This window comes from Thamnophis elegans, chromosome 9, assembly GCF_009769535.1.
Source record: "Thamnophis elegans isolate rThaEle1 chromosome 9, rThaEle1.pri, whole genome shotgun sequence".
NCBI lineage: Eukaryota > Metazoa > Chordata > Lepidosauria > Squamata > Colubridae > Thamnophis > Thamnophis elegans.
The window spans coordinates 28,435,719-28,457,799 of NC_045549.1; the positions used below are offsets into that span (position 1 = coordinate 28,435,719).

Below are 22,081 nucleotides of genomic sequence, written 5' to 3' on the forward strand. Positions count from 1 at the left end.
TACCAGGAATTCCTGCTGCTTCTTGCTTAATGACTTGCATGTCTTGGGAGTATGATGGCAACCAGGACTAAGCGATGCAGTCATGTGATGTTTTGTTTAACAACCCATTGCTTGGTGTTGGCAATCCCGGTCCCAATTGCCACTGTACCTGGAGGACTACCTGTAGTGCAATTCTGCTGTGTGTGATTTGTTATAGTTTTCCATTGAATATTTTTGTAGAATAACTTTAATAATATTTCTTTAATAATCAAAATCTGAATTTTGATAGTTAACATTGGAAAATTGTAAATATTTTTACAGCTTTAAATGACATTCTGGAAAGCCCTCCTCCACTACCTACAGAGAAACCAATTGGAAGCACATCTGGTATTGCAGCTGGAAAACTCAATAACATCAACATTATTAACAAGGTAATGCATTTCCTTCCTTCCTTCCTTCCTCCCTCCTCCCTCCATCCCTCCCTCCCTTCCTTTCTAAAAAATGTCACATTATATTAAACCATTTTACTTAATCTTTAAGTGTTACAATGCTTAATGTGCATATTTCACCAATTATGTTCTCTCCGTCTCCCCAAAATAGTACAAGTGAGAAAATAGCTGCAATCTTCAAATAAATAAATTCAGATTCCTTAGTTTCCTTGCATTCAGACCTAAACGGTTCCTGCACTTGCCTTGCCTCATTCCAACCAATTTTCCTATATAGTATGTAATCCTGCTTTCGTTTGTACTATGTGTTGTTGAAACACTCATATGAAAGACTATTGCAATTCTGAAAAATTGTCCATTCCATCTTGTAATTTTTGACTTTTTAACCATATCATGTATTGAAGTAAAAGTTCATCCATTTTTAACAAGGTCAGCAGCCACCCTAACCCTTCAGCACTTGCATTGAAGCTCCCCTGCCACTCATGTTCCCTTGCACACTCTGCTTGAGTTGCCCCTCCCCTGCCACCTACACACACCCTCATGCACCTCCCTGAGCCTTGCTATATTTGCATCTCTCTCTGCACCTTTGTGCATTCTCCTCCTTCCAACGATAACTACCCCAAGCACTGCCATGTCTATTTCACGTTTCTTTAGCCATCTGCACACACCTCACTCCCTCACCACCTACTGCCAGCAGTAGTCACTACTGGCCTATATCCAAGCTACCTATGACTTACAACTTTCTGATGACTTCCCCATTGATTTGTGGTTGTTGGAAACCAGCAGGAAGTTGTGAGGAGCTGCTCGCTTAATGACCCACAACCCTCACTTAACGATAGCAACAGGGATTCCATGGACTGCCATCCCTAAGCAATGTGATTATGTGACATGGCAATTCGCTGTCAGGTTGTTTAGTGACAGACATTCTGGTTCCAAGTGCAGTCGTAACTTGAAGACTACCTGTATATACACAAAAGCAACTGTGGTGTAATGGCTAAAAGCACCAGGCTACAAACTGGGAAACTGAGTTCTAATCTACCTTAATCGTGAAGTCAGCTGGGTCTTTATTTCATAATCTTAGGAAGAAGGCATTTGACCAAAAATGTTGCCAAGAAATTTGTATAGACTTGTCCAAGCAAATACCAGACCTTTTCTTATCTGACATTTTACTTTGAAATAATCATAACAATTCTATTTTTTTGTCCAAATAATAATAACATTTAATCACCCAATAGGAACCTGAACAGCCCAGTTTGATACAGCCAATCAAGAATGAGCCAGTTCTGCCTCCAAGGTGAGTAGCAAAGAAACAGCAGTGAGATTGGTGTTGCACAGTACATATTCTGCTACCACTTTATTATATTGATATTAGTTGTATAGTTTTATATAACAAAATGAAAAATATTCTACAATTCTAAAAATACATATGGACTATAAGTTATATTGATTATTCTGTAATTTCACCCTAGAAGATACAAATATTTATGTTCATAGTCTGATCCATTCATAATACTTAGGAGAATAGTATATTATGAAGTTATGGGAGAGTATACAGTAGTAAAAGTGCTTGCTGTCATTGTGAATAACCCAAAGCGGATCTCCTGTTTTAATTTTAATGAAATCTTTATGTACATTTTAATATTCTTAACAGATTGCAGAAGGTAAACTGATGTATTGCATTAATTAGAAAAACAAAATGAAATGCCAGCTATTGAACAGGGGAATCCAACAATGAAGTTGCTTCAAGTGTAATTCTAATGCAGAGGTGTCAAACTCTATTTCATTGAGGGCTGCATTAGGATTATGTTTGAGCTCGGGGAGGGGTGTATGTGGCCAGGATGAGCAGGGCTAGCTCGATGTCATTCGTGTTGGGGGTGCCTGTGGTGGCCTAAGTGCTCTGTCAACAAAAAAGGGCTCCCGAGCTCCATTTTCAGCTACAACAGCTTCCTGGAACTCTCTGCCAGTGAAAATGGAGCTCAGGAGGACTACGGCGGGCTAGTTCTTCGCTGTTTCCAGGGCAGTCCCGCGGGCCAGATCTATTCGGCCCACGGGCCTTGAGTTTGACACCCTTATTCTAATGGTTTTAGTCAATGGGGATTGCATTGTGTTTCCTTGATTGAAATTGTCTAACTATATGAAAATCTGTTTTACAGAACGGTTTCCATGTAGGATACCATTCTCATTTTATTTTCAGATAGCTAATATAATGTTGCTGAGATTTATACATTTGGCATTTGAATTTCATTTTTACAGAAGAGAGACAGTTAAATTGTATATTGTTTATTATGCCTAAGAATATAATTTAATAAGAAGCCAATTGGATCTAAAGAGTGTCTAGTGCTCTTAGCAGATTCTTAAAAAAACCTCTTTAATGGGGATTAGTATTACTTCTAACATATCCATAATTGTAATGGTGGGTGGAGATGTTTTTGGGAGACAAGGAGGAGAGCAGAGATGCTGCTTGCCTAGGGAACAGTCAGGTGAGAGAAAATTAGGGCTAGATCATTATGGAGAAAATCTACCTTCATAGTCACCGGGAATCAAAAACAACGATGGCACATAATTAATCTAGCAATAGTTTTTAATAATTCAGAGTGTATTTGTAATATAATTGGAATAGAATGTGTTTTCTAATACTATGCTTTCTTCATAATTTCTAGACCCGTTCAGGGGAAAATCATACCATCTCGGCCTTCTCTACCTAAAGTGGCCCCAGGAAGACCACCACCGCCAAAATCCAACAAAATCTCATCTGATACTGATAGATTTCCACGCTCGTCATCTGATGTGACACTCCATAAGAAACCTAGCATGCCTGGATTGGGAATTAAAAAAACAAAGAGTGATGATTTTAAAAAACATGGCTCAGATTTACCCCCTCGACCCAAACCAGGTCATCCTCTATACAACAAATATATGGTGAGGAGATTAATTTTACTATGGGGAGATGTAACTTTGTACATCGCGTCTCTTATTAAAAGAGGAGGAAGATTGATTTTTAATTGTATGAAAGGTCAGCAAATAAAATATATCACATTTCCTGATGTACTTTCTGGTAGCACTGGAGTTTTATAGAGTTCCATCATTACATCATAGAATAGAAGAGTAGAATAGAATAGAATAGAATAGAGCTGGAAGGGACCTTGGAGGTCATATAGTCCATCCCCCTGTTCAAGCAGGAGACCCTATACCAGTGATGGCTAATCTTTTTGTCGTCACGTTCTGAGAGCATGCACATGCCAACACCCATAATGCAATGCATGTGCGACACCCCACTGCTCATGCGCACATGACCCCCCCCTGTGCTCCCCCACTTCCTTATGCATGCAAGCGTGACCCAGTTTGGGCCTAGCAGGCCTCCCAAAAGCCTCCTGGGACCAAAAATGGGTCACGGCGCTGCACCCTTTGTGCTATCACTGTCCTCGCATGTGTGACCCCCCTGCCCCCCTATGCTTGCACTCATGGCTTCCCCATGCCCCCCTGCTTCCTGTGCATGTGCAGCAGAGACCCAAAAATCAGCTGGCCAGCGGGAGGTGCACACACATGCGTGGTACAGCTAAGCTGGGGCGACGGGTCACATGGCATGCATGCCATACATTCGCCATCACAGCCCTATATCATTTGAGACAAGTGGTTGTCCGGTCTCTTCTTTAAAAACCTTCAATGATGAAGCACCCACAACTTCTGAAGGCAAGCTGTTCCATTGGTTAATTTTCATTGTTAGGAAGTTTCTCCTTAATTCCAGGTTGCTTCTTTCCTTGATTAGTTTCCATCCATTGTTTCTTGTCTTATCCTCTGTGCTTTGGAAAATAAGTTGACCCCTCCTCTTTGGGGTAGCCCCTCTAATACTGGAATACTGCTATCATGTCACCAAAGTCTTTATTTTCTCTAGACTAGCCAAATCCAAATCTTGCAACCATCCTTCATATGTTTTAGTCTCCAGACCTTTAGTCATCTTAGTTGCTCTTTTTCGAAAGTCTCAACATCATTTTTGTAGTGTGGTGACCAAAACTGGATGCAGTATTCCAGGTGGTGTTACTAAGATTTTTTAAAGTGGTACTAAATATTTCATGTTATTTTGATTCTATGCCCGTGTTTATATTACCAAAGATTGTATTAGCTTTTTAGCTGCTGTCGCACACTACTGGCTCATATTTAGGTCACCATCAATTAGGATTCCAAGGTCCCTCTCACGGTGACTGTTTTTGAGCCAGGTTTCACCTAAACTTACACCTTTGATTTTTTCTGCCTGTGTAAAACTGCTTTTCTCCACATTAAAATTTATTTGTTCGATAGATCCCATTGTTTAAGTCTGTCAAGATACTTCTGGATCTTGAGCTTGTCTTCTGAGGTGTTGGCTATTCCTGCCAACTTAGTGTCATCTGTAAATTTGATGAGTTCCCCTTCTATTCCCTCATCTAAGTCATTTATGAATATATTGAAGAGTACTAGATCTAAGATGGAAACTTGTGGTACCCCACAGCTTACTTACTTCCATGTAGATGTAGTACCATTAAGTACCCTTTGTTATACACACCAGTGTAGCTCTTCAACAATCCAGAAAAGGAACAAAAACTAATATGTCCTTCATAGCAAATAGAATAGAATAGAATGGGAATGGGAATGGAATGGAATGGACACACAAGGAATTTGTCTTTGGTGCATTTGTCTCAGTGTACATAAAAAGACAAGATACTTGTCAAGAATCATATGGTACAACACTTAATGATAGTCATAGGGTACAAATAAGCAATCAGGAAGCAATCAATATCAATATAAGGATACAAGCAACAAAGTTACAGTCATGTAGTCATAAGTGGGAGGACATGGGTGATAGGAACAATGAGAAGACTAATAGTAATAATAATGCAGCCTTAATGAATACTTCGACAGTTGTGTGGGAATTATTTGTTTAGCAGGGTAGGAGTTGAAACAATTTATGTCCAGGATGTGAGGCATCTGTAGATATTTTCACAGCCTTCTTTTTGACTTGTGCAGTATAATGCAGGTCTTCAATGGAAGGCAGAATGGTAACAATTGTTTTTTCTGCAGTTCTAATTATCCTCTGAAGTCTGTGTTTTCCCTTTCCTAAGGTGGACCAGTCTATATCTTTTAGGAGTTGAATAAAACTTAATTTAGATAATAACTAACAATGTAGCCATATGGGCAAGTATCAAGTCTTGAAACCTATCAAGTAACAAATGAAGTAATTATGTCAACGTGGAGTATTTTCCATCAGCAATTATGCACAGAATGTTATGGGAAATAAAAGGAATACAAAACCTTGTGCAAAATTTAAACCAGGGATTTCTCATTTTGTGAACAAAGAACTGGAATTAACTAGTTGTGGGATTAATGGGGCAACAGTGCCATAGTTCATTTGGATCCCCCAAAGTGAATCCCAGAAAAGAAAATGACATGCAATACTTGAATACATTTTGACGACAAATGTATATTAGATTGTCAAAAGTTATTTTTGATTGAAATGTGAATAATTTTTTTCAAGCTTCCTGTGCATCATGAACTTGCTAAAGAAGACCGTTCATCTCAAAATGCTGGACATCTCTCTTATAAGGTAATGTTCATTTCTACATCAATGGAAGGTATATGTGTGTGTGTATAATATGTTTAGTCATCTAACTTTTTATAATTTTAAATTGTGGAGATGTACTTTTTTATGGTGGATCAAGTTGAGAATATCTATGCAGAATGCATAAATGAAGAAGAAACTGGCAAAGTTCATTTATTTCCAGTGCAGTTAATAACTCCCCTGAGGGTGCAAAGCAAACAGCAGGTATAAAGTGCAAAGAAAACAGCAGGTATAAATTTCAATAATTAAACACTATTCTAGGGATACAAAATTGCCTAGAATACATATCCCAATCCCAAATATAATTTTTGCAGCATAGTAAGAGTCCGTTAAGTATTTTATCATGTTGGAATCCTTCGAATATTTAATAAAAGACCCTTAGATGGCTGAGGCAGCATATGAACTAAACAAACAAAAAATCTTCCAAAAACATGTTGTGTTTTAGAACGGTAACTGTCAAAGGGATTCAGTGTTACTGTCACTCCTACTTTGTTAACATCTAGAAGAATTAGAAAATATGAAAAACAAGGAGGAAGGAATATTGAATTTAAAGTACCCAAAGCAGATTATGCAAAGGTGATTTTGATTTTAATGATGTATACACTGTATTGGCTTATTAATTTTCAATAGAATTGGCTGTATTAAAATCTAAATTGATTCCTCTTCGCGTTTGGGAATTTTGTATTTGAAATCAGTGAAGAGAGTCACTGTAACTCAGCAATTGATGTTCCAAAGGTCAGTTCAGTGGCTCGAGATATGATAGAATATCAGTTATTCGTAATTTCCAAATTGTGTTGTGTTTTTAAGGAGTCAGCTAATATGCAGAAGATTACTGATCCAAGTGTTCCTCATGCAATAGTACTGCATAATTTCACAGCAGGTAAGAAGTGACATCAGAGTAAATGGAAATATAGTTTTTGCTTTTTGAACGATTCTTAATATGCTTTGGTTTACTTTCTGCAGCATGCTAAAATTTGTATTCCTTAGTCCTCCTGATCTTAAAGCTTAGCTTGTTAGTTGCCATGTCCTGACATTAAATTCAAAGCCTTTTGCTTCTGGCAAATTCCTTGGTGCAAAGATTGGTGGGAAGAAAAATATTAGCAGATGTTTGAAGCCTCTTTCCTCAATTATTTCAATTTCACTTCTTTTTCCCTTTGGTTTTTCTGCTTAGGTTGCTTTCTTCTCCGCAGAGAGTCTTATTGCTGTCTTTTTAACTGCTTAGTAAAACTCAGAGCATTGACCTTTAATGCTGTTAGCTGCCTGTTCCTTTGCTCTACATTTATGTAATGTATTGTAGCTACCAAAAATAGAGTTTAGCCTAAGTGAGATTTGATTTCTGATTTGGTAAACTAAACCAGTTTTATTTTTTATTTTTACATAGAGCATACTGATGATTTGGACCTTAGTACTGGAGACACAGTTTTTCTCTTGGAAAAAATAGATGATGAGTGGTACAGAGGAAAATGCAAGAATCGTACTGGGATTTTTCCTGCTAGCTTTGTTAAAATTATTGTAAGTATATTTCTCATTTCAAGTGGAATATAGTGCATTTCATCTGGGTTTGCATTTGAGTTCTAATTTAATTTTTTCCCCTGTGCATTTTATTGAGCATATCATGTAGTTAAATCTTGCTTGAGTGCCCAAAGAAGATATATTTTTTGTAACATGCAGCAAATCTATTTAAATTTGCAACTGACTTGATCTTTATGGTTTTCATTTTTACAATAAATTGAAATTGTGAGAATTATTAACCTATTAATAATTTTATTAACCTATGCTTAATTTCAGCTGGTATATTAATAGTCTACCAGCTACACTGGATTAACACTAACAATCTCACAACTACATTATTGCTTCACAGTTTGTGTGATTCTGAGGATAATTCAAAAGTGTCAAGCCGCACAGAGCTGATATTAGTAAGAAAGCAAGAACAACATCGGTTTCACAAGAGTGTGTCTGGTGTTAGTTTGGTATAAATAGATAATTTTTCAATACTGTAATACGATTTTTCAGCTTTCATTATAGTGAGCTAATTAAAGTGAAGTCTTTAAACCATCTTTCCCTGAAATTTCCTTAGAGATGCAATTACCGTATTTTTCGCAGTATAAGACGCACCAAGATTTTGAAGAGGCAAATTAAAAAAATAGGTAGAGGGATAAAGAGAGAGAGAAAGACAGAAAAATACCGTAGGTAGGTAGGGAGAGAGAGAGAGTAGGTAGGTACATAGGTAGATAAAAGGGGGGAGAGAGAAATACAGTAGATAGGAGAGAGAGAGAGAAGGTAGGCAGATAGATGTTTCCAGGTGTATTTATCCATGGGCTGGAGAAGGAAATCTCTGACAATCTGCAGCACCTAACTCTTTGTTTCTGCTGGCATAGCATTTGATCAATGTAATTCTCATCAATCAGTTAAAGAACTTTCCAAAAGGGAAAAAAAAAGTTTTTGCACTCTGCAAACCTCCCAAAACTGACCCATTTTTCGTGAAAACTGTCCTGTTTTTTTTTCCCCCAACAAAAGCATGAATAGCTTTGTGGGGGCTTGCAGAGTGCTCCTGGGGGGGCGCAAAAATGAGCAAAAAACGGCCTGTTTTTCGCAATTTGTCAAAAGAATTCCATGCCTAGCCTTAGGGGGCTTATAAAGTGCTGCTGGGGACTGGGGGTTTCCATTTCTTACTTCTTATCCTGACTTCAGATGCTTTGGAGAACAGGTTGATTGCCTCTTATCTGTGACAGCCCCTCAAATATTAGAAAATTGCTATCATGTCACCCCAGTCCTTTTCTTTGCTAGACTAGATAGATACCCAGCTTCTGCAGCCATTAGTTTTAGTTCTTTAGTTCTTTAGTTTTAGCCTCCAGCTCCCTAATCATCTTTGTTGCATTTGTAGAACATTTTCCCTCCTTTTTTTCTCACCTGGCCACAGTATTTTCAAGTCTTATGGTTAGTCGGAGTTCTTGCTGTCAGGGAAACAGCAGTGGGACTCTCCAGCAATTGCAAAACATTAAGAATATCATACTAGAAACTCTGGGTAACATATTATTACAATTATATTCTTACTTTTTTATTTTGTATAAATATAATGGTAGCATTTGAGACATATATTTTTGGGGTGATGAAAGGGAAAAAAAACCCTGCTGAAGTGAATAATGTTTAAACAACAATGCTAACCAGTATGAAGTGAAAAAAAACTGCAATAGACCACAGTGTCAATTAGGAGCAGAAAGCAAAAGCAACAATAATTTTTAAAATTGCAAAATATGTTGATTTTCGTCATTATATGAACAAACAAGAGAGGATTGCTAGTATAAAATTTGCAGTTAAGCCCAAGAAATGAAAATCAGAAAGAAGTTCAGTGGGGCATCTTCTAATATACTGACTGAAGAAAAATGACAACAAAGAAAACTTCTTACTAAATTATTGCAAATGCTCAGGATTTCCATATGAAGAGAAACAGTGAGAACTGCAGTTTGACCAAGCAAGTTTGATAAAAATTAGGCTTGCTGTTCAAATTCAAAGGCTAAGAGAAAGCACAAGAATATTCCTATGTTGGCTTTATAACAACTTCTTTTTAAAAAATCCTGCCTTTATTATTTTTATTAATACAGGTAGTCCTCGACTTGTGATCACAATTGAGCCCAAACGTTCTGTTGTTAAGTGAGTTTTGCCCCGTTTTATGACTTTCCTTGCCAAAGTTGTTAGGTGAATCACTGCAGTTGTTAAGTTAGTAACAGGGTTGTTAAGTGAATCTGGCTTCTCCATTGACTTTGCTTGTCAGAAGGTTGGGACACAGCAACGGTCATAAACATGAACCACTTGCCAAGTTACTGAATTTTGGTCACATGACCATGAGGATGCTGCAGTGGTCGTAAATGTGAAAAGTGGTATAAGTCACTTTTTTTCATTTCATTTAATTTGTAACTTCAAATGGTCACTAAATGAACTGTTGTAAGTCGAGGACTACCTGTAACTCAAGGCAGCAAACATTCCTCATAATTCCTCCTCCTATTTTTCCCACAACAACCCAGTGAGGTTGGTTGGGCTGAGAGATAATGATTGGCCCAAAGTTACCCAGCCTGTTTTTATGCCTAAAATGGGACTAGAACTGGCAGTGTTGTGATTTCCAGCTTAGCAATAGCAATAGCATTTAGACTTATATACTGCTTCATAGTGCTTTTACAGCCCCCTCTAAGTGGTTTACAGAGTCAGCATATTGCTCCCAACAATCTGGATCCTCATTTTACCAACCTTAGATGGAAGGCTGAGTCAACCTTGAGCCGGTGATGTTTGAACTGCTGAACTGCAGCTAGCAGTCAGCTGAGATAGCCTGTAATACTGTACTCTAACCACCACGCCACCTCAGGTCTTGCTTGCTGCCTTAACCACTAGACCAGGGCTTTCAAATTCTTGGCCCGCAAGCCGGATGCGTCACATGCTGGCCACACCCATACCTGGTTTAGCGAAGGGGAAAATAGTCACGATACATCACATGATGCTGCCATGACACCACTGCACTAGACCAAACTAGTGACTGGGTTTTCAGGAACTCAAAAAGAGCAGCTTTCACCAGCCAATATCTACACAATTCTTGACTGCAAGAAGTCAACTGTGCTGTCACAAACATTGCAACCTATTTGTTGGTCTGGGCCAGCCTTAATGGCTTGCACAGCTGTCTTCTGAAACTGTGGTACAATCCAGAATAAAAATGTATTTGGTTTAAACAGCTGCAACTCCTTGATAATAGTACACCTTCCTGCACTTCAAAACTTTTTCTGACCTTTGAAGGAGGAATAGAGCCCTAATAATTTTTTCAAAAGAAATTAATTAAGGACATAGATAAAGTAGTTAAACGTTTCTATTGTCTCCTTTCTAGATTGATACTCCAGGAGAAAATAGCTGGAAAAAAGAGCAGCTTTCACCAGCCAATATTGTGTAAGTGTTGACATTGCGGTCTTGAACATACAGATTTATTTTCCATTCATAAAAGGTATTCTGGCTACCACTCACAGCAAGTAAAATCCTGACTTGGAGACTTGAAACACAGAATAATTCTGTGTTTCACATAATTGCATAATTACAAATCACATAATTGTTTAGTTTAAGGATTTTAAATTTTTAAATATTTATGCTTTGTGTGGCTTGACTAATTGGAAAAATATTTATTGAAAGCTGTTTTCTTGTCTATGCTGTTTGATTTCTATGAACTATTTTTTTAAAACTTTTCTTCTTTTTCTTCAAAAGCAATGTTAACATATAGTAAAGAATATATTTGTATATAGAATATAGATGTTATTTTCTCCTGTAAATTAAGGTAAATGACAAACGGCATATCTCAGGTCTTTTGGAGACTAGCTATATTGTTTATAACTCTCTTTGTTAGACCATTAACCACTGTTGGTGGTATCCAGATCTCATTGTCTTGATGTCTAAAATAGCTTTCTCTCTTGAAATCTCTTTCTCTCCAATCACTCCTTTCAACAGCAGTAGGAGAATGGTCAGGCAAAGGAGACATTGTGTAAAAATGCATTTCTCCCCCCCCCAGCCGCCAACCCCCCCCCCCGCCCCCCAGACAAGAGAGACTGGAAAGAAAAATGCAATGCAAGCTGTTTGCATAGGTCACCAATGGCTCCCTGACAAAGGCTACAACTGGGATCAAATTGCTTTCAATTATACAAGAGCAAACAGCCAAATTCTCTTGCAATCTATTCTTTCCCAATTTCTCTGCTCTGCAGAGGTCAGCAACAATCACATGACAGGAATTCTGCGAAGATTGTAAATGGACCTTAAAGTTATGTTTTCAGCACCGTCATAACTTATAATGGTTGCTGAAAAAATTATCAATAAATGAGGACTAACTGTACTAATCCTGGAATATCTAAATATAGATATTTACTATATCTACTACAGATACAGATACAATGTATGATAGAAATATATATATATATATATATTGTGGGCAAAAAAAAAGACTGCGCAGTGTATATTTCTTTGAAGTTCTAGTAGAGAAATCATTCAAACAATAAATATATGATACAGGTCTAACAACAAATATAAAAACATGAGCCTAAATGATGTAAAATGGTTTTACTTTTTTTGTGTTAATAGTGAATATATATTTTATGCAATGAACTCAGAAGAATACCGTATTTATCGGCGTATAACACGCAGTTTTAAAACTAAAATTGCAAGCTTAAACCCTGCCTGCGTGTTATACGCCGATACTCCGGGTGGCAGAAGCCCGGGACCCAGTCAAATTCGCTGCGCAAGGTGAAACGGCCGGCAGCAGCCCTGCTCTCCTGCTGCGGCTTCTGTTTCAATAGGGAAGAAAACTTCCTTTCGCTTCCCGGGCTTCTGCCGCCCGGCAGAAGCCCCGGGACCCAGTCAAATTTGGGAAGCGAAAGGAAGTTTTCTTCCCTACTGAAACAGAAGCCGCAGCAGGAGAGCGAGGCCAGCGTCCGTTTCAGTCGCTTCCCTTGTCCGTCTTGATTGCTGGAAGCAGTAACAAACGGCGCGTCCGCTCCGCATCGCCCTGACAACCACCCCAGCCGGCGGCTGCCAGGCCTCGCTGGAGTCAATTGCAAAGCTGCGTTCAGCGCTTTGAGGACCTGAGGCATCTTGGGAAATGTAGTTCCCTATCAGAAAGAATGGAGTAGCTGCGAATTTGTAACAACATAATATAACTTGGTGCTTCGCAGGTTACGAAAATCTCGTTTGATTTGCACACTGTTTTTTAAAAGTTAGATAAAGAAATTATGCTGTGAAAGCGACTAGATAGCCCCCCTCCCCTTCCTGTGTGTGAGAAAGGGAAGGAGAGGAAGGAAGGAGGGAGGGGGGAGGAAAAGAAGAAGGGAGGGGGGGAGAAGATGGAAGGAGAAAAGATGGATGGAAGGAGAAAGAATGGAAGGAGAAGGAGGAAGATGGAAGAAGAAAGGAAGAAAAAGAAGAAGGGAGGGAGAAGGAAGGAGGTAGGAAGAAAAGGGGAAGAGAGGGAAAGAGCAGAAAGACAAAGAGGATGAAGTTGATAGGCAAGAGGAAGGGGGAAGGAAGGGAAAAAAGAGGGAGAGAGTGAAGATGAGGAAGAGGTTTTTGGTTTTCCAAAAAGCAGTGATTCTGATTAAGTTTTTTTGCTCAAAGAGGTGTTTTTTTCATTTCATATTTGCCTTTTAAGAGGAGTTAATGTTATAATTCATGTTCTAATGTTATAAATTTTAATCCAACATTAAGTTCCGAGCTTCCAAGTCATTTATTTTTAATGAAAAAAATTTTTACTCAAATTTTTGTGTTAAAATGGGGGGTGCGTGTTATACGCCGGTGCGTGTTATACGCCGATAAATACGGTAAGTGAAACGAACGTAAGAATGATAGTTTTCCTTTTACTATTTTTCCTTTCTTTGCTATTTTAGAGGCCCAAGATGTAGAGCTAGATTTGAATACATTGGAGACCTGAAAGATGAATTAAGTTTTTCAGAAGGTGAAGTTATTATTTTAAAAGGGTATATTAATGAAGAATGGGCCAAAGGAGAGCTGAGAGGTACTTCTGGAATTTTCCCCTTAAATTTTGTGGACATTATTGAAGATCTACCTGAATCAGGTAAAAACACTAACCAACTGGTGAACAAAAAACAGCATCTCACAGTAGTTAATTAATGTGATCAAAATACTTTAATAATAAAGACAGTTAGATGTTTGGATATAGAAGAACATATAACAAAATTAGAAATTCTTATCATTCGTCATTGATATTTTATGTATTATATAAATCAGTATTTTTGCATATTGTTGTATTATTGATCGTGCTGTGCCTGTGTTAATATGAAAGCACAATTTTAAACATATGTATGCTACATGTACACAATACAGTATGAGCTGAATCTTCGCACTTCTACAAAATGTTATAGTAGCTGTTGTGCAGGTAATCCTCACTTACAACAGTTCATTTAATATCTGTTCAAAGTTACAACAGCAATGAAAAAAGTGACATGACTGTTTCTCACACTTACGACCATTGCATTATCACCATGGTCACATGTATCAAAATTCAATAGCTTGGCAACTGACTCATATTTATGGCAGTTGCCATGTCCCAGGATCACGTGATAATCTTTTGCAACCACCTGACAAGTAAAGCCAATGGAGAGACCAGATTGACTTAATAACCATGTTACTTAATGTAACTATTGCAAAGATTCACTTAACAATTTTGATTTGATTTGATTTTTGATTTTATTAACATTTGTAGGCCGCCCTTTTCCTTGAGGGGACTCAGGGCGGCTCACATAAAATCAGGGAGGGGAAGTACAAACAGTAACATAGACACATATAATAAAAGTAATAAGCAACATACATTCATCATTCGGGAGGGGCAACTATCCTTGTCCCCAGGCCTGACAGGCTAGCCAGTTCTTGAGGGCTGTGCGGAAGGCCTGGACGGTGGTGAGGGTACGAATCTCCACGGGGAGTTCGTTCCAAAGGGTCGGGGCAACTACTGAGAAGGCCCTCCTCCTTGTAGTTGCCAGCCGGCACTGGCTGGCTGATGGAATACGGAGGAGGCCCAATCTGTGTGATCTAATTGGTCGCAGGGAGGTGATTGGCAGGAGGCGGTCTCTCAAGTATCCAGATCCACTACCATGCAGGGCTTTATGAGTGACTAATAGCACCTTGAAGCGCATCCGGAGATCGACAGGTAGCCAGCGCAGCTCGCGGAGGATAGGTGTTATGTGGGTGAACCGAGGTGCACCCACGATCACTCGCGCGGCCGCGTTCTGCACTAGCTGAAGTCGCCGGATGCTCTTCAAGGGCAGCCCCATGTAGAGCACATTGCAGTATTCCAGCCTAGAGGTCACAAGGGCCCGAGTGACTGTTGTGAGAGCCTCCCGATTCAGGTAGGGTCGCAACTGGCGCACCAGGCGAACCTGGGCGAATGCTCCCCTGGTCACAGCCGTCAGGTGGTGGTCAAACGATAGCTGTGGATCCAGGAGGACTCCCAAGTTGCGAACCCTCTCTGAGGGGTGTAAAATTTGACCCCCCAGCCTGAGTGATGGAATATTGGTCGAATCTTTGGGAGGGAAACACAACAGCCACTCGGTCTTTTCTGGGTTGAGTACAAGCTTGTTAACCCTCATCCAGTCCATAACGGCCTCAAGGCCTCGGTTCATCACGTCTGCCGCTTCATTGAGTTGGCACGGGGCGGACAGATACAACTGGGTATCGTCCGCATATTGATGGTATCTGATCCCGTGCCTGCGGATGATCTCTCCCAGCGGTTTCATGTAGATGTTGAATAGTAGGGGGGATAAGACCGAGCCCTGAGGCACCCCATGTGTTAGGGGCCTAGGGGACGATCTCTGCACCCCCACTAACACCGACTGCGACCTGTCCGAGAGGTAGGAAGAGAACCACCGCAACACGGTGCCTCCCACTCCCACCTCCCGCAGTCGTCGCAGAAGGATACCATGGTCGATGGTATCGAAAGCCGCTGAGAGGTCAAGGAGGACCAGGATGGAGGAATGTCCTCCATCTCTGGCTCTCCAGAGATCATCGGTCAATGCGACCAAAGCGGTTTCTGTGCTGTAACCGGGTCTGAAGCCTGACTGGAAGGGGTCGAGATAGTTTGCTTCCTCCAAGGACCGTTGGAGCTGAAAGGCCAATGCTGACAAGAAAGGTTGTAAAATGGGACAAAACGCACTTAACAACTGTCTTGCTTAGCAACCCAATGTTTGGTCTCAGTTGTAGTCATAGGTTGAGGTATGTGTATGTGTATGTGTATGCATACTATACTAGTGTTAGGTTGCATTAAGGAACCATTCAGTGCATTCTGTCGTATCATTCAATCCTAAACTGTACAGTCCCCCAAATACTTGGTCAAAGAATGACAGAAATCACATGCTTCCTCTTATGCTTGTTTAGAAGGTAATTTGAGAAAAGTCACCCCTAAAATGTATTTTTCTATATTACTCAGTGGATTACTCAGTGCAACAATAGGGTGTGATACCATATATTTTTTATAGTGAATCAAATTATGTGAAGAAACTATGTTTCCTTTACATTATGTATAAATATAATCCAGATATTCAGAGAAACATCTGCTGTTTTTAGAGCTAAGATAGATAAACGCACACACACACCCCTTCTGAGGTCGGTTTCACAAATCACACAAAAGTGAGAGATAACCCTGTTTTGTTAAATAAACCTCATCTGGCTGGGTTCACTGGATACACTGATTCAATGATAAAGTGGGTTATACAATTTATAAATCGGTTAATTATAGTTTATTAACCACAATGGGTTTCCAATCTGCAGAGTGTAAAACACCTCATTACTGGTTAGTGTGATAAATGAATCCAGCCATTATGTGGCTTGGATTTTCAACAATTGTTTCGTGGAATGTTTTTCTCTTTATGCATTATGTTATGATCTTTTATCTAGGTGATGGCAGTTTCCCGCTGAGGAGGAAACATTCAGGATCAATGACACAGGTAATGTATTTATCGTTTTATAGCATGTAATCAGGAGTGGGCTGCTCTGGGTTTGCCCAGGTTCGGGCGATCCTCTAGTGAAGATTCTGCGCAGTTTGGCAAACCCCCAAATCCACCCCTGTCTGGCCCAACCCACCCACCCTGCTCCCAGCAATTTCCATACGGCACATTTTGGATGTTAGGTAAGCACAGGGGCCTCAAGGAGGGCAAAAAATGGGCCTCCCGGAAGGCCAGAAATGGGCCCATTTCCGGCCACCAGGAAGCCTCCGGAGCCTGGGGGAAACCATTTTCACCCTCCAGGAGACTCAAGAAAAGCCCCCAGAGCCTGGGGAAGGCAAAAGCACTTCCTCCCGCTGTGGTGCAAGATACTGCCTGGGCCTCACCCACTCAGCAACCGGGCAGAGAACCCATTGCTTAACTTTTTGAAGCCCACTCCTGTAATCATTCAGATGCAATCTTTTATTCTAATATACATGATTAGAAGAAACAAAAAGATTCACCAACTTTTCTTTGTTCATTGCAGGGTTAAAGATTAATTTTTCTAATCTGTTAATTAATGGCACTAAAGTAATTAATCTGTTTTAAGCCTATTAAATGAAGTGTATAGAATTCATAGGATAGACAGTGTTGTTTTCTCAGTAACACCAGAAAGTTTATAAAACTTACATGCCTATGTTTTCTTTGTTTTCAAAGCTGGAAGGAGAAGCTGGACAGTGGTGTGATGCTCTTCATGACTTTGCAGCAGAAACACAGGAAGATTTATCATTTAAAAAAGGAGATCGTATTTTGATATTAGAACAACTGGATTCAGAGTGGTATAGAGGCAGGCTAAATGGAAAGGAAGGCATTTTCCCAGCTGTGTTTGTTCACCTTTGTTCAGGTAGGGTGCTGAAAGAAAAGCGGAACTGTTTTCATCCTGTTGTACAAGCTATAAAGATACAGGTGGTCCTTGATTTACAATTGTAATCGAGACACAATTTCCTTTATAGGTCATGATGGTCATAAGCTGGCTCAATTTTACAACCTTTTTTGCAACAGTTATTAAAGGGAACATGATAGTCATAAAACGAATACTGTGGTTGTAAAGCAAACGCTGTAACTGTAAAGTGAACTCATTGTTCTCTAGGGGTCGAGTTCTAGTCCTACTCTAGGCATGCAGCTGGCTGGATGATTTTTGGCCAGTCACTCTCTCTCAGCCCAATCTACCATACAAGTTGTTGTTATGGGAAAATAAGAGGAGGGTGGAGTATTAATATGATCACTGCCTTTAGTTATTTACAAAGTAATAAAGGCGGGATAAAAATCAAATAAATTCTCTGTGATATAAGTAGCATATGCCTTCTTCACTTACTTACTTGCAAAGGATAATTATCATAATAAATGCTTTCTCTGCTATTTCATACAGAAAATCATGATACCCACTGTCTGCCCTCATAAATTACATAGAATATATTGCAATGATTTAATAGTTCATTTACTGTATTCTGGTAGTGTGCCTAGTCAGTGTACCTTGTAAACTGATCATGAGCACACCCTGGTGGTAAAATCTGGAATGGTTAAATATGTCAATTAGAATCCCCCTAGTGCAGCGTTTCTCAACCTTGTCAACTTGAAAATGTCTGGACTTCAACTCCCAGAATTCCCCAGCCAGCGAATGCTGGCTGGGGAATTCTGGAAGTTGAAGTCCAGACATCTTCAAGTTGACAAGGTTGAGAAACACTGCCCTAGTGACTTGATTAGTAAAACACTTTTTAAAATAAATACAAGTAGTTTTTTTTCCCCAGAGGAAAAAGGCATAAGTTAAACTTGCAGTGTATGTGCCATGAAAATGAGTTGTGCTTTTCATTCCCTTCACTCAGTTAACCTCAAACCTGATTTAAGATATTTGCCAAAAAAAATTTTTTTTCTTATATTATCCCAAAGATAGAAACTTAATTGGATCGTGGTATCTTACAGGTGGAATGCAGTCATCAGAATCTCAGGGAGGGAAGAAACCAAAAGCCAAGGCGCTGTATGACTTCCAGGCAGAGAACATAGATGAACTTTCTTTCAAAGTAAGCATATTTAAACATACAATTCTGTAGTGATAGACATTATATTTTATTATTGTGAAAAATACTGTCCTACATTTCTCCTGCAGCATAAAAGTTAGGGAAATTGTTGCAAAGTGGTGTTTATTTTGGGTTGATAATAAGTTTCTTCTTTTTAATACTGCAAAAAATTCTGTTTGAGAGAAAATAATTAAACAACCTATAGACAAATCCACTGTTGGACTTAAGATGATCTTGATTTAGTGTGATGCATGAACCAGCCAGAACATGGTATCTGTTTTTGTAATGAACTGAATGCAACTGAAAAGTGGGCTGATATTCTGTTATAAATTATTATAATCTATAAAAAATACTTCAGTGAAACTTAGCCACTTAATTTTTTTCTTTAAGAAATTATCCAACTGCAAAGCTTCTCGCTGACCCAACTTTAAAACACTTTTCCTAAAGAATGTGAGGCCTACTTTGAAATGTTTTTCATTTGACATATTAAGACATTTTGTTTATCTAGTATAAAACACTGTTTTCTTATCAGTTCTTTTGATCTGATGTAAAACTAATTTAAAAATGAACAACTCTGACTTGGGAGAAGAAAAGAGTCCACAGTTTTTTAAGAGTATTAAATATTTGTGAAAGATATTATGAAAAACAAATAATGTTGGTTTCAATTTTTCTTTCAACAGGTTGGTGATATCATAACAAGTGTAGAATCTGTAGATGAAGAATGGATGTGTGGAGAATTACAAGACAAATTTGGAATATTTCCAAAGAATTTTGTTCAAATTCTACATCTTTCCTAAGGTGAAATCCAATTCTGGAGCATTGTTGTACAAGTGAATACGCTGGAAGAAAACCGCGCTATATTCTGGGCAGCGGAGAAAGAGTGCTATCTGTGATCATTTTATCTAGACTATCAAATGCATTTTTGCACTATTTTTGAAAAATGTTTACTAGACTGTATAATATTTCATTTTTAGTTTATACTGAGCGTCAGACCCTGGGCAGAATACGAAGCCTTATTATTTCAACTTGGTGCATTTTAATCATTTTATATACTTTCTGTGGGGGTGCAATGGTTCAGCAATTAAAGATGCTGACAGCCCGGGTTTGAGACCTCAGTGCAATGCAACAGGGTAAGCTCCTGTCACCTGCTCCAGCTTCTGACCACCTAGCAGTTTGAAAGCATGCAAATGTGAGTAGATAAATAGGTACCACTTCAATGGGAAGGTAACAGTGTTCTGTGTGCCTCAGTACATAGTCATGCTGGCCACATGACCACGGAAATGTCTTCAGCCAACGCTGGCTCCCTCAGTTATGAAACAGAGATGAGCACCTTCCCCTACAGTTGGAAACAACTGGAAACTTTTGCCTTTACTTTTTATTCTTTCTGTGATGTCCAATTAATTATTAAACACTGCTCAAATAGCTCTTGTTTTTACAATACATATCCCACACACATCCCAAAACTTGTGAGTCAGGTTTTCAGAAACTGAAATGTTTTACCATATGGACATTAAATCCTGATACATAAATAAGATTATCACGGTAAAAGTAGTGGGTTTTTTCTTTACTTAAACCAGTGTTTTTCAACCACTGTGCCGCGGCACACTAGTGTGCCGTGACATAGTATAAGGTGTGCCATGGGAAAAACACTTTATATATAGTCAATATAGGCACAGAGTTAATTTTTTTTAACATTTTCTAATGGTGGTGTGCCTCGTGATTTTTTTTCATGAAAAAAGTGTGCCTTTGCATAAAAAGGTTGAAAAACACTGACTTAAACCAAGTAAGTTAACTTGTCTAAAAGTGCATCAGTTACTTTTAGTCTGGATTGAAGTATCTGAAAGAATTGGATAATAATGGATTTATGTGCCTTAGACTAGGAAGACCGTTAGTCTGTTTGATCCAGTTTTCTATCCTAGCTATTAATGGCTCTCCAGGATCTTTCAGACAGTGCTGAGTCCCAATACCTGTTGCCTGATCTTTTTTTTAATGGATAAATGCAAGATATACACAATAAGGCTGGACAAAACAATTGAAGGGGACCATTGCAATGTTCAGCAGATACAAAATGCCTGCTTTCATTATAAGTATCCATGTTTTTGCAAGCCTCATATTACACACGCACAAGCTTTAACACTTTGCGCAGTCCTAATGAATAATAATTGTGTTTATTTTATAAGAAAGGCTGGTAACTTTTCTTATTACTTTCAGTAAATAAAATTACACTTAAAGAGATTTCTTACTTTTTGCAATCGGTTCTGCTGTATCATAATCTTAATTTGTATCTAGAGTGGCTTTTCAAAGATTCATCCTCTTCCTTGGATCTTTTTAAAAATCTGATATCATTTGGGATCTTTCAAATTCTGTAACCCCCCCCCCCCCCCAATTGCCTTATTCTTATCAAATCTACTGTCAGAAATTAAGTGTGTTCAGAAAACTATCTACAGTAAGTGATGGAAGAATAATTTTCACGGGTCTTGCTGTCATGACTATCTCATAAGAGTAGATATTATGATAAACTTGTACTACAGCCTGTAGCCTGTATTGTCTTATCTCCGACTCCTCAATCTCCAACTTTGTAAATGTAATTTAACGTAAAAAAATGCATCTTAAAATTAAACTTCTAAGTCCCATTTTTGCACCATATTTCTTAAGATTACATTCTTTAAAAATGCTCTGATTTCCTGTCAGTTTTGCCAGGAATTAGTATTCAATGTTTATAAATCTGATAGTGGTGAAATATAAGACCTAAAACACAGATCCTCCTCTCTCTCAAAACTGTGTAAAAAGTGCCCCAAACCCATTTTCTTGTTCAATACCAATATTATATTTTGACTGTTAACTGTGTGGCCTTTTATTGAGGGGGTGAAACAGTATTTAAGCACGCAGCAGTCACAGCTTTGCCTATAATTGCTGGAAACATTACTTTTGTGTGTAAGGCACAACAAACAAGAATAAATAACGAAGGCTCGATAGCAAAACAATCATGTGAACAAACCTAATCCCAAAGAATGAAAAAAAGGAAAAAAATACTCATAGGGTCCTGTTTTTTTCTCCAAACTATGCCTTAGGAAGGTGCAGGGGAAGCATGCAGGAACAGCTTCTTTGCAGACCTCTTATTCTCTTCTTATTTTCCAGAACTAATAGTTAGCTGCTAAGCCATAAAATACATAGCAGCCTGTAATTCAGAAGCAGTCTCGTGGTCATAAGCAGGCCTGATGCAGTTATTCCTGGTTTCCAAGGAATGCTTTGACCACAATTCATCCATGCTTTTAATTAGGGCCAGTTTTTAAAACCAAGCTACACTTTGGCATATTGTGCAAATCAAATTTTATTTTAGAGGACAAAAGCAATGAAAAATCTTACATTTTGCTTTTGAATCAATCCCTGTATTGCTTATTCATAAAATGGTAGTTTCCTATTTTAAATTCTTAAAGCTTCCTTTATACATGATTTCTGTTCACAGTGGGGTGTTTTGAGACTTACAAAGGATATCAATGTCATTGGACAAATTAATATTAATCAAAATTTCCATTTAAAAACTGG

The 22,081-nt window shown here is 38.7% G+C and overlaps 1 protein-coding gene across 2 annotated transcripts in view; it reads left to right on the plus strand.

Moving 5' to 3' along the window:
• The window catches only part of SH3D19 (SH3 domain containing 19), a 62,266-nt gene extending 42,538 nt beyond the window's left edge, over positions 1-19,728 (plus strand). For both annotated transcript variants that reach the window (XM_032224184.1, XM_032224185.1), the window contains 12 exons: positions 301-410; positions 1,661-1,719; positions 3,086-3,344; positions 5,932-6,000; positions 6,823-6,895; positions 7,397-7,527; positions 10,883-10,941; positions 13,413-13,600; positions 16,435-16,484; positions 17,178-17,364; positions 18,441-18,538; positions 19,216-19,728. In XM_032224184.1, the coding sequence (XP_032080075.1) occupies positions 301-410; positions 1,661-1,719; positions 3,086-3,344; positions 5,932-6,000; positions 6,823-6,895; positions 7,397-7,527; positions 10,883-10,941; positions 13,413-13,600; positions 16,435-16,484; positions 17,178-17,364; positions 18,441-18,538; positions 19,216-19,332 (1,400 nt within the window). In that variant the 3' untranslated portion in view covers positions 19,333-19,728. The remainder of the gene's footprint in view (positions 1-300; positions 411-1,660; positions 1,720-3,085; positions 3,345-5,931; positions 6,001-6,822; positions 6,896-7,396; positions 7,528-10,882; positions 10,942-13,412; positions 13,601-16,434; positions 16,485-17,177; positions 17,365-18,440; positions 18,539-19,215) is intronic.
• The last annotated feature ends 2,353 nt before the right edge of the window (positions 19,729-22,081 follow it).